Here is a 13,529-nt window from a genome sequence, read left to right as displayed (position 1 = left end):
GCAAAATTGTACATTTGGGAAGGCTTAAGTGCCAAACAATACCGAAGTCTACACAAAATCTTCCTGATTTCATAAAAGTATTTAAAAATGAAATTATATCTGAATTTGTCAGCAGAAGTTCGGAGAAATTTTGCCGGACTACGGTATTCGATGAAGACATTTCGTATACATATACATATATTAATTATTTAAGTTGAAAAAATTAAATCGGGAAAATTTTTAATGTGTTTGCATTTTTTTACAAAAATCCTGTATTTTCTTAAATAGGAAAAATATTTTTGTAAAAAATCGAAAATATTCTCGCATGCGGCGTTTTCGGTTTTGTAAAATTATTTACAATCCTTTAGAAAAACTTTGTATTTTCTAAAATTGTGGATACATTTTTGTAAAAATTCGCGCTATTTTGTAAAAATAATTTTCAACTGTGGCGCTTTTCGGTTTTATAAAAGTATTTGCAATTTTTTAGAAAAACTTAGTATTTAGTAAAGCTGTGAAAAATCTCGCGATTTTCGGTTTTATAAAAGTGTTTGCAATCTGGAAAAGCTTTGTACTTAGTAAAAATGTGAAAATAAAAAATCGTTTTTGTTCAAAAATATTTTTGCCTGCGGTGCTTTTTGGTTTTATAAAATGATTTACTATTTTTTCGAAAAAATTTGTATGTTCTAAAATTATGAAAATATTTTTGTAAAAAATCGCGCGATTCATCAAAAATATTTTCGACTGTTTCGCTTTCGGTTTTAAAAATATTTGCACATTTTTACAAGATCCTTGTACTTTCTCTCCAAATTAATTCACACAGAATTAGAAAAACTGGAGAGTAGAAGTTTTTTTTAAATATTTTAAAACGTCTATTCCAGAACCTGCAAGAAGATACTATTTTTTACTACGATAACAAATGTTCCTTTATGAAAGCGAAAAAAAGTACAAATTAGTATAAATATAAATGTGATATTTATTGGGGCCAAATTTCCTTGTTTGGGGCCTTTTTGTATTAAGGTCATTTTTCAAATTAAAAAAAAAAAAAAAACACCCCAAAATTTGGGGTCCATTTTCTTTTCCATCTGGGGTGTAATTTCATGGGGCCTTATTTCTGTACGTCGATTTAACAATGTCCGTTCGTCTGTCTGTACGTATGTCCGGCTGGTTGGAGAGCACGATAACTCTCGAACCGAATACCGATTTGGTCCAAAATTTGGCTTTCGTAATATTTTCTCCAAACTAAGTTTATGTTCGACATATCGACCGCGAAAATTATGCACACGATAACTCTCGAATGGACTTACCGATTTTGTCTATACTTTGCACATCGCAATTTTTATACCCTCAACCTTTAGGCTAAAGAGGGTATTTACACTTTGATACGACCAAAAATGTGCCTCATCGAAATAATGGTTTTAGACCCCAAGTATGTTTGTACGATATCCGTTTCAGACAATTTTGAGTAGATCTAGCAATCTCCGTCCGTCTGTCTGTCTGTCGGTCTGTCTGGCTGGCTGGTGCGCACGATAACTCTCGAACGGATCAATCGATTCGGTTCAAATTTTGGGTATCGAAATATTTTGTCCAGATTCGATTTAAGTTCGAAGATGGGCCATATAGGTCCACTCCTTCAGGTACCTCCCCCCCATTGATAAAAAATTGTCGCAAAACTTGTGCGCACGATAACTCTTGTAGGGAATAACCGATTTGGTCCATACTTTGCACATCGTGTAATTTCTACCAAACTTAGATTAGGTTCCAATATTGACTCAATCGGTTCGCTCCTTCGGGTACCTTCGGAAAAGTTCAGTTTAGGATCTGGTCTCGAATCGCTTTGATTTTTGTTTACGCAAGTTGTATTCGCTGTCCTCTATACGATGCTGTAAGTTTCATTAGGGGTAAGTCCATACTTCCTGAGAAAATAGCCTGAAAGTTACAAAAACCCTATGACACCGTGTGTAGTGGTTGGAGCGCAAGATAACTCTCGAACGGATCTGCCGATTCGGTCCAAAATTTGGCTTTCGTAATATTTTGTCCAAACTTAGTTCAAGTTCAAAGATGGATTATATCGGTCCACTCCTTCCGGTACCTCCCCCACAAAAGTTCGAAAATGTTCGGAAAATTTGTGCTTGCAATAACTCTTGAAGGAAGTAACCGATTTGGTCCATACATTGCACATTATGAAATTTCTACCAGACTTAGATGAGGATCCAATATGGACTCAATCGGTAAACTCCTTCGAGTACCTTCCACACAAAATTTCGGAAAAGTTCAGTTTAGGACCTGCTCTCGAATCGCCTTGGTTTTTGTTGTACCATATTGTATTCACTGTCCCCTATACGAAGGTACAAGTTTCCTCAGGGGCAAGACCATACTTCCTGAAAAAATAGCCTGCAAGTTGAAAAACAAACCCAATGACACCATGTTTATGGGTGGAAGGGCAAGATAATTCTCGAACGGAAATGCCGGTTCCGGCCAAAAATTGCCCTTCGAAATATTGTTTCCAAACTTAGTTTAAGTTCGTAGATAAGCCATATCGGTCCATTCCTTCAGGTACCTACCCCACAAAAGTTCAAAAATATTCGGAAAAATTGTGGGCACGATAACTCTAGATGGGAGTGACCGATTTGGTCCTTACTTTACACATTCTCATAATATCTACCAGATATAGATCAGGTTCGAATATGGACTATATTTGTCCACTCCATCCCATACCTCCCGCACAAAATTTTGGATAAGTTCACTTTAAGACCTGCTATTGAATCACTTTGATTTTTGTCGAAGCAACTTACATTCGCTGCCTCAATTACGATGGTAAAAGTTGTTTCAGGGGCAAGTCCATACTTCTTGAGAAAACAGCCCGAAGGGTGTATGTCGGTCCATTCCTTTAAGTACCTTTTCAGCAAAATTTTTGAACTTTAATCCTAATCAACATTTTTGTCGGTTCATACGAGACCAAAATTTTGAAACCCCCTAAATACATAAGTTTTTTTGAAAAAAAGTGTTTCAATTTGCACAGGCTGAGGGTATATCTACTATACTTTTTTACTTGTTCTACCAGATATAGCTGAGGTTCCAATATGGACTCTATAGGTCAACTCTCTCGGGTACCTCCCACACAAAATTTGGGAGAAGTGCAGTTTAAGGCCTGCTCTCGAATCGATTTGAAATCTTTTTGCAACGACTTCTATTCACTACCCCCTTATCGAAGGTACACATTTTTCTAGGAGCAAGACCATACTTCCTGAGAAAATGTGCCGAAATCTATTAAATACCTCTATGGCTCCATATGTAGTGGCTGAAACGCACGATAACTCTCGAACAGATCGGTCCAAAATTGGCTTTCGTAATAGCTTGACCATACGTAGTTTTAGTTCGAAGAGAGTGGACCGCTTTCAGGTACCTCCCCCACAAAAGTTAAAAAAATATTCGGAAAAATTGTGCACACAATAACCCTGGAGGGGAGTAACCGATTTGGTCCATAATTTGCGCGTCGTGAAATTTTTACAAGACATAGATAAGGTTCCAATACGGACTCCATCCGTGCACCCCTTTGGGTACCTCTTACTCAAAATGTTGGAAAAGTTTAAATTAAGGTATGCTGCCCCATTAACGAAGCTACACGTTTTTTCAGGGGCAAGACCATACTTCCTACCAACCAATTTCGTTAAATTTTGGATTACCTAATAGTTTGCCCAAATTTAGTTTAGGTCTTCTCCTTAGGGTACCTACCCCACAATAGTTAAACATTTGTTTTTAGGTGCAGTTTGAAGACCGGGTATCAGTTACAAAGTCGGATGAGGTTTGCAGGGATATCAAATTGAGACATGGCTTGGAATACCGTTGAACGTTAGGGGCTGTCACAGGCTGCTCCATACTCGACAAAAAGATGAAAAAGTGTCGATCTGCATCTCTTGGGTCTTTTCCAGAATTTGTCGCAGGACAAATATTTGGGCAATTTTGGATCTACCAGGTGTAAAGCTGCATTGATATGGCCCAGTTATTTCGTTGACCATAGGCTTTAGACGTTCGCACAATATCGTAGACACTATCTTATCAGCAATAGAGAGCAGACTTATGTCCATATAATTCGAGCACACAATTTTATCACCTTTCATGTGGACGGGATACATGATGGTCAGATTCCAATGTAGCTGATGCATACACATTACCAGCGTGTCTTTATTCTGGCTCTTGTACATCTCTATCCAGGAATAGATGTGCGGCAGTTTACATGGAAAGTGCAATACTTTACCACTGTGTATATAAATTACCGGAGTGAGGAGTTCTTACATTACGGAATTGGCCAGAGTTAATATGATGTGGTTGTTGTTGTTGTTCTAACAGTGTTTGTTATAATGTTTGTATGTTCGTTCTTCTATTCAATCTGGCTCTGGGTCTATCTCCAGTTCGATCGGATGTAACCACAGATCCACTGGAGTCAGATGAGTAGGTTTGGCTGGGCAGTTGAAAATATGTTTTGTGTCGTGCGGGCCCATGCCACATACTGGGCAGCTGACGCTCCTCACTTGCAATAGATGGGGAATGTATTTCGAGGACTTTATTCACACTATATTTGCCTATGGCCTTAGCAACTGCATCCGTGTAAATACGATTTAAACCCCAAGTTCTGCCGACTAGGGACTTGAGGACCTTGTTCCTACTTTTCGGTTTGTCGCAAATAGCAGTGGTGTGCGCGCACGACGTGAAAGTAGTGTCGAATGTGACCCCTAAAATTTTGGGTCAGTTTGTGGTCGGAATTCTGCTACCGTCGGCCACGACATTCAATTCTCTTCCAAACTGCGCTGTTCATGTGATGAACAGAGTGGTTAAATAGTTGTTCAGTCTCCCACAGATGTCATCAGGATAGGTACCTAACATCAGGATCGTGCTATCATCCGCATACGTTACGATCTCGATGCCGTCTGGAGGGGGCGGAATACAGAAGAGGTATAGGTTAAACAGTTCCGGAGATATCACCCCACGTTGGGGAACTCCCTGTTTCACTATACGGGGTTTGGACTTTTTGTTCCTGAATTCCACGTACGACTGGCGTCTACACAATACGATTCACTTTTGCTGGCATCCTTGCCTGGCTTCCACAGTGGGACCACCCTGCCCATTTTCCAGACTTCGGGAACAATGAGGGTGGATAGCGACATGTTGATAACTTACGTGAGATACTCCACTCCCTGCTCATCCAGCTGCTTCAACATTACCATGGAGATTTCATCAGGGCCCAACGCTTTGGATGATTTAGCGTTCCTGATGGCATTGGCAACATCATCCATTGTAAGCTGTGGTGGTTCCTCCTCGGCAGGAAGAGGTCTGATGCGACGTAATACTCTTCTCTTCGCCATGTCACTCTCGGGGCGCTCGACAAACTGTCGATTGAAATAACTTGCGCACCTCTTCGGGTCATTCAACGTAACGTCGCCAAACGTGACTGAGGTGCTATCTTCCCTTCTTCCAGGGTTCGAAAGTGACTTAACCGTTGCCCACAATTCACCTACTATACCGGCTCCAATGTTGCAACTCTTCAGATGATTTAACCACTTGTTCCGCTTATGCTCGCCGACCAGCCTGTTAACATCCAGTGTCTGCTCCCTGACTCTGGGGTCATTGGGCTCATTTGCTAATCTCGTCGCCTCTTCTGGGAAGTTTGGTTTTACTTCGGGTATTCGACCAGCAGGGATATGGCGAGCGGCTGCAGCAGTGATGATGTCTCGGAACGTCCTTTCCGCTATCCGAACATTAGAAGGATTGGGCAGTTATATAAAGCGGTGATTAGTGAATTCCCTGAAACCCGGCCAATCAGCTTTCTTTCTTTATTGACGAATGTGCGGCGTTCAGAGGTAATGAAATCGGGTGGTCTGCTAATGGAGACAATTATGGGGAGATGGTCTGATCCAAGGGAAATTACGGGTTGCCAGGTAACGTAATTTGTCAGACCAGGTGACACGATGGTTATGTCTGGCGAGCTGTGTCACTCTCCTCTAATTCTGGTAGGCGTCCTCATTGACCGTGCAAAACGTAGAGCTGTCAATCTGCTCAGCCAGCGCTGCACCTCTCTGGTCGTTTCCGAGGGCCGAGTGCCACATCTCATGATGCGCATTAAAGTCCCCCAGGACCAGACGATTATGACCTTCCAAAAGCGGGCTAATGTTAGGCACGTAATCTGAGGTACTGCTATTTCTCGGCGGGATGTATACGTTCAGCAACTCTATCTCGGCAGTTCCACACCTGACTGCTACCCCATACATTCCATGTACGGGTCATTAGAGGCAGGCTCAAGCGAGATAGGTCTGTATTGGACAGACAGCTGCAATAGGAAAGCTACTCCCCCACCACCACTTCTGGTGCGATCCTTTCTTAGCACGTTGTAACCATCGCAACGTTGTAACCAACAGTTGTTGTTGGGCTTGGTTTCCGCACCGCAGCTATCTTGATATTCCTCCGACTCATGAAATCTACTATTTCCTCGATCTTATCTCGGATTCCATTGCAATTAAATTGCAAAAAGAATGCATTTTCCGGGATCTGGACCACAACGGCTGGTGTTAAAGGCTGCATGTGCGGTTGTTGTCGTGGGGACTGTGGCGGAGTCTCATAATCAGACGACGAGGGAGTTTCGTAATCCTATGACGACTCACAGGGGACTGTATTCACACAGCATGCAGCAACATAGCACATGTCGTAGTCCCTCACGTTGACAAGTCCTGAGCAACCCCTTAGATGCACCCACTCCTGACATCTATTGCATTTCACCGAAGGCTGGATGTGGGTGAAGATGCGGATGTAACAAACCGAGCACAAATATATTGGTCCTGGGTTTTCCTCGGTCCCGGCACGGACCAAAAGAATTCGGAGCAGGCATTCCGGGATATGTTGCTCCCAACACAGAAAAACGAAACAAATACAAACATATGTACACTGAGGTGGCAGCCGCTGGCCGAAACAATGATGTTGTGTAGTTCCGGGTCAATCCGGTAAGAAAGAACCCGCTGCCGCGGGATTGATACGATGTGGTTAACAATTGTGATTGCAGCCTTCCGATGTCCGTCCATCGAATTATGCCTGTTCGTACTTTATTTGCCACGTTTAATCGGGTTCGTAACTTTGTTGCAACAAGGTGGTGGTCCATTTTGTTGTTTGTAACGCATTTGCGACCATATATAGTATATATATTCTTGATCAGACCAAATTATAAGATGATCTAGCCATGTCCTTCTGTCCGTATGTCGCCGAGTCCGAACGGCATGTCTAAGACACCACTTGTAGGGAAGTTTTACATGGCTGAAATACTCAGGAAATGTCGCCTACATTACTGAGCGGTATTTTGTTACCGTTGAAAAGTGCTTGATGTTGCCTGGCCGGGGAATCGAGCCCACAATCTTCATCGTGCAGGGCGGGTGTGTATACCATGGCACCACGGTGGCACCCCCACGTTTGAATATACATAGCTCCCATATTACGATACCTCTCGATTTAAGGTATTTTAAAGCTTTTAGCTACATTTTCTGACCGAATTAGCTGAAATTTTGACATATAATGTTCCCAACGACCAAACAACTTCTCTTCAAAAAAATTACCAAGATAGGTCCATGATTTAGTATAGCTTCCATACGGTACCCGCCGATTTTCGGTATTTTGAGTATTTTAATTACTACTTTTAACCGAACTAGCTGTAATTTGACACTTGAGGTTTTCAGTATCCACTTGATATGAAAGAGGGTCCAATATAAGTCCTGGGCTTTGCATGTTAAAGCCAGCCAGAGCCGTTGCTTGATATCTTTCATCCTCTACCATGACGGTACATTCTGCAGGTACCTCGTCGGCAAAAGTTCTACACTTTTGCGCTTTAGTCAGATTGTGCTAAAGTCTTAATAACGGGGGTTTCATTGCGTTCATAGCTAAAGAGGTGGGTTTTTCTTGACGAGTATTCCTGAAAACTTGTCAAGGACAAACATATTCTGAATCACAGTTAAGCCTAATTATGTTTCAAATCTTTTAGCTCTCAATTTCCAATTTTTCAATTACGAACACCATAATCCTTGACTAATTCAAAGAGCTTAATTTATGTTACGATTTTTCCACGAAATTTACTTTAAAATATGCGTATTAAACGTGATTCCACTTAATGCATAGCCCTCCACTGTATAATCACAGAATCATGTGTAAGTTGCAGAATAATAATCCCCTTTGGGGTTTTTCCTACGAATAGCAAATGACATTTCTCTCTCCCCCTCTCACTTGGTTGCTGTCAAGAATCTGAAAATGCGTAGCATTTTTTTAACTTTTCGTTCCTTCCATAAAATTTCCAGAAGTGTTTGATGTTGCTTCTGGTGTTTTTGCACTTACTTGACTTATTCTTATGCTTCGGTTGAAGTGCTGCTGGTAATTTTAATGAATACATAAAATACACTCAAACTATGGCATTGAAGGACTTCTTATTAAAAGAGATGACAATTAAAGAACACACAAAAAAATAAAAAAACTGCAACTGCATAAAGCAATGTTTCATGAGAGGTGGTGAAAAGTGATTGCGCAGAAAAAATGGGACAATTATTTCGCACAAAAAAAAAAAAACAATTTAATTAAGCAAAAAAAAACATGAAAATAATTTACTCATCCCTTTGCTGTTTCTTTTTTCTTCCTCTTTTTTTATCTCATGAATTTGCCTGCCTGTCTGCCTGCATTTTCAGTGGAAGTGGTTTTTCTCGCCTGGGGTGTACGTCTGTGCATCATGGTACGTAAGGCTCCATCCGAATTTAACGAAAGCCGTTTCATTTCCATGGCAATTTACAACGAATTCCTGTTAACTTGTTTCCTGAATGTATCAATGTAAGTATGCTGGGAATTTACTCCGATCTATGTATTTATGTGGGAGAGTCTTAATTTAATTGTGGTTTTGAATTTTTTATACCTTCAGCCTTTAGGCTAAAGAGGGTATTTACACTTTGATACGGCCAAAAATGTGCCTCATCGAAATAATGGTTTTAGACCCCAAGTATGTTTGTACGATATCCGTTTCAGACAATTTTGAGTCGATCTAGCAATGTCCGTCCGTCTGTCTGTCTGTCTGTCTGGCTGGCTGGTGCGCACGATAACTCTCGAACGGATCAATCGATTCGGTTCAAATTTTGGGTATCGAAATATTTGGTCCAGATTTGATTTAAGTTCGAAGATGGGCCATATCGGTCCACTCCTTCAGGTACCTCCCCCACAAAAGTTCAAAAATGTTCGGAAAAATTGTCCGCACGATAACTCTTGAAGGGAGTAACCGAATTAGTCCATACTTTGCACATCGTGACATTTCTACCAGACATAGATGAGGTTCCAATATGGACCCTATTGGTTCACTCTTTCGGGTACCTCCCACACAAAATTTTGCTTAAGTGCAGTTCAAGGCCTGCTCTCGAATCGCTTTGATTTTTGTTGCAGCCACTTGTATTCACTGCCCCCATTACGACGATATAATTTTTTTCAGGAGCAAGTCCATATATCCTCAGAAATCAGCACGAAAACTGCAAACAACCCATATAATACCATGTGTCGTAGTTGGAGTGCACGATAACTCTCGAACGGATCAACATATTTGGTTAAAATTTTGGGTCTTTCAATATTTTGTCCAAACTTAATTTAAATTCGAAAATAGACCATATCGGTCCACTCCTTCAGGCACCTCCCCCACAAAGGTTCAAAATTTTTCGCCAAGATTGTGGGCATGATAACTCTAGGAGGGAATAACCGAATTGAGCCAAATTTTGCTATTGGTAATATTACTTTCATTCATAGATCGAGTTCTAATATGGACTATATCGGTCCACTCATTTGAGTACCTCCCACACAAAATTTGGAAAAAGTATAGTTTAACAACTCCTGTCTGATCTTTTTAATATGTGACGCAGCAGGTTGCACTTGCGGCCCCTGTTACGACTTTGTAATTTTTCTCGTGGGAAAGTCCATACTTCCTGAGATAATGACCCAAAAAGGTCCAGAAAATCCTACCGGCACCACCTAAAATGGCTAATGTGTAAAATAATCCTTTAAGAGAGAAATCGATTTAGCTCAAACTTTGTAAATTGAAAAGTAAAATTGTAATATATTTAAATTCAGAAAATTAAGTACAACATATTTAATTATATAGTCTGTAAGGAAAATATCCATAGACTAATAAAGAAAAAAAAAATATTTCGTACAGATTTGTATTAGGTCCGAATATGTACTACATCGGATCACTCCTATGGGTACACCCTACCCAAAGATTGGAAAAAATGCACTCGTCTTGGATCATTCTGAATTTTGTTGCAACATGTAGTTTTTTGCGGCCATCCTGGAAAATTTTCCCAACAGCTAAAAAACCTACAGAAGTATTGTGTTAACTTTGTTTCTTCGGGTACGTGGCTGAGGGTATATCTCTGTCGGCTCAGCTGACTGATACTTCCTACTTGTTTTGTTTGTAGTGTGTATTGGCAAATAGATTTATCATTTAAATTTATGGTGAAACATTAAAGGAGGGAAAGTGCCATAAATTTATATTATTTTTTTCTCTTTGCTTTATTGGTTCATCCCAAAACATTATTGACGTTTTTTTTTTCGTACCTTTTTTATAACTCGCCATCAATCACAGATGATTTGTACTAATTCAAAATGTTGTATTCTTTATTTTCCTTTTCTTGCAGGCTTTTCCTACAATCTCCTGCCAATCCGGATTTATTGTACATAATATTTTTCTGTCATACTCAATTAACTATAACACTACTCTTGGCCTTAATATTTGGCAGTAAGGTAAGCCAACATTTCATCATATTCCTCACACCCTCTTTCGTTCTTGTTTTATAACTTTCCCCGTTCGCATCAAGATTATAAATCATCATGATAAGGCCAAACAACAAAAAAGAGATAAAAAAGAATAAAACCCAAATAATGGGCCAGAAATTGTGCATGCACGATTCTTGCCCCGTTATCTATCCAAAAATTATTGCCGTTTTTTTTTGGTGATTTTGTTTCATTGCTTTTATTACTCCATTTGTGTCAGAGGCTTTATACGATTTTCTTCTTTTTTATGTCTCAATTTTTTAGGTTTATATTGTCCTGCGCAGCGGTAAATCACACCAGGAAAATATTGGTATGGGAGCCAAATCGTCGGGTGCTAAATTCAATTTTCGCCCACAAGTACGCACCTTTGCCAATCCCAGTTCTGTTACCACCTCAACAGCTCCAATGGCCGCCACAACATCGGCAGGTAAGTTCACAAAAAAATGGGAAAACTATTAAGCGATAACATTGAACGAAAATGAAATATGACAATAAAAACAAAAGACAAACGGAAATTAAGATAACGAGAAGAAAAATAAAATAACTTGTGTTAAATACAATAAAAATGTCATAATTAACGTTATGGTATAAAGTTAATATGTGTGTGGAAAAATTTTTGGACTAACCGGATTCAATGAAAATAGTTTTTGAAAAAGTATTATTGAAATTATAAAGCGGTGGTGTGTGGAACATTTTTTTGGATTTACCGGTTTCAATAAAAATAGTTTTTGGAAAAGTATTATGGTTTACTTAGTTGGCCCTCTACAAAAATTTTGTCCCATAATCCGAACTAAGGATAGATTTCCATTCCGCTTTATTTGTTGCATTGCTTTTACAATTTGGAATACCGAATTTTTTCGATTTCGTCTTCCACTTGTTTGCATCAAAGCCTTGGGCTTCCTGTTCTGCTTGTACCGGGTTAACCCTTTCGGTGATTCTATGCCATATGGCATAACCAGTTTTTGAAGCCCGTTTTATGGCAAAATACTTATGGGCACTCTTTTTTTAATAATTTTGTATTTTTCCCTGAAGTATTATCTAAAAATAATTCGCATCTTTCTGTTTATTTCAGCTCGAGTCCATATTTTGTTGCAATTCAATTGTTTGAATAACAACAAAATATTTTAAAGTGGATATGAAATTGATTAGTTGCGGGCGAAAGGGTAGGGAATACTATAGTTTCAGTTGTCACCAAACAACTTCATCAGTTCCCTTTTTTCGCCGACTCTGTATCTATAAACAGGTCAATAAAGCCATCTAGCAAATTAAATAAAATGAGAAATTTGCTGTATGGCCCTAAAGCTGTTTACCCTACAATTTGAGTCGAACTAAAGAATTTCATATCCACCACTGTTTTTATGTCGTCTTTGCTTCGCAAAGAATACGAACATAGGGGTGTTGCTTCAATAAGCGAAGCAAAGAAGACATAAAAACAGTGGTGGATATGAAATTCTTTAGTTCGACTCAAATTGTAGGGTAAACAGCTTTAGGGCCATACAGCAAATTTCTCATTATATTTAATTTGCTAGATGGCTTTATTGACCTGTTTATCGATACAGAGTCGGCGAAAAAAGGGAACTGATGAAGTTGTTTGGTGACAACTGAAACTATAGTATTCCCTACCCTTTCGCCCGCAACTAATCAATTTCATATCCACTTTAAAATATTTTGTTGTTATTCAAACAATTGAATTGCAACAAAATATGGACTCGAGCTGAAATAAACACAAAGATGTACAATTCTGCAGTCCAACAATAAAAAAACGCCAACAACAAAAATAATTCGACAAAAATTTCTGATTGGTGGACCCTATACATTGTTATGTCTCAAAGAGCAAGCGCTCCTCGTTCGATTTAAAATTTGCATGAAAATACCATCTTATAATTTTATATATTTTATTAACAAAAATATTTTTTTGTTAACTTTTTTTATTTAATTTAGTAGATAATCATTGCCTTAATAATTAAAACGAAAAAAAGATCCGAAATATAGTTCAATGGAGCTGCCAGATTTTTTATATTTCATACTATGCCATATGGCATAGATTTTTCCCGACGGAAATGTTTCACTTTGTTTGACTCCCAGATCTTCTATTGTAAAACCCCTAGATCTTCTATAAGAAGACCTCCAGATCTTGGATAAATAGACCTCCAGGTCTTCTATAAGAAGACCTCCAGATCTTGTGTAAGTAGACCTCCAGGTCTTCTATACGAAAACTTCCAGGTCTTCTATAAGGAAACCTCCAGATCCACCATAGGAAAACCTCCAGATGATGTATAACAATTCTTGCAGATTTTCTAAAATAACTCCTCCAGATATTATATAAGATGGCCCCACGTCTTCTACAAGCTGACCTCCAGCCCTTCTATAGGATGACATTCAGGTGTTCTATAAGAAGTCCTTCAGATCTGCTATATGAAGACATTCAGTTCTTCTATAAGAAGTCCTCCAGTTTTTCTATAAGAAGGCCTCAAATCTTCCATAAGAAGACCCTAGGTTTTCTATAAGAAGACCCTAGCTTTTCTATAAGAAGACCCTAGCTTTTCTATAAGAAGACCCTAGGTTTTCTATAAGATGCTTTAAATCAGAGACGCGCTGTCTTTGCAAAGAAGTATAGTGAGGGCGCCCACTGAGTTGTTTTTGCATTTGCTTCTCTCTCTCACGTACTGTGTACGTGTAAATAAACAAACGATGAATATCATGTGGTTGTTGTTTTTTTTCACCAATGC

General features: G+C 39.2%; 1 protein-coding gene across 1 annotated transcript in view; it reads left to right on the top strand.

Annotated features, from left to right (window-relative positions):
• LOC141404594 (uncharacterized) overlaps nt 1-13,529 on the top strand; it is a 597,851-nt gene that overhangs the window by 548,633 nt on the left and 35,689 nt on the right. Inside the window, exons 11-13 of the mRNA XM_073988048.1 lie at nt 8,685-8,823; nt 10,665-10,770; nt 11,065-11,227. Of these exons, the coding sequence (XP_073844149.1) occupies nt 8,685-8,823; nt 10,665-10,770; nt 11,065-11,227 (408 nt within the window). The remainder of the gene's footprint in view (nt 1-8,684; nt 8,824-10,664; nt 10,771-11,064; nt 11,228-13,529) is intronic.

This window comes from Musca autumnalis, unplaced genomic scaffold (genome assembly GCF_047663935.1).
Source record: "Musca autumnalis isolate F117 unplaced genomic scaffold, ASM4766393v1 scaffold_5, whole genome shotgun sequence".
Lineage (NCBI taxonomy): Eukaryota > Metazoa > Arthropoda > Insecta > Diptera > Muscidae > Musca > Musca autumnalis.
Note: the sequence above shows the minus strand (reverse complement) of the source record. Positions and strands in the feature narration are given on the sequence as shown.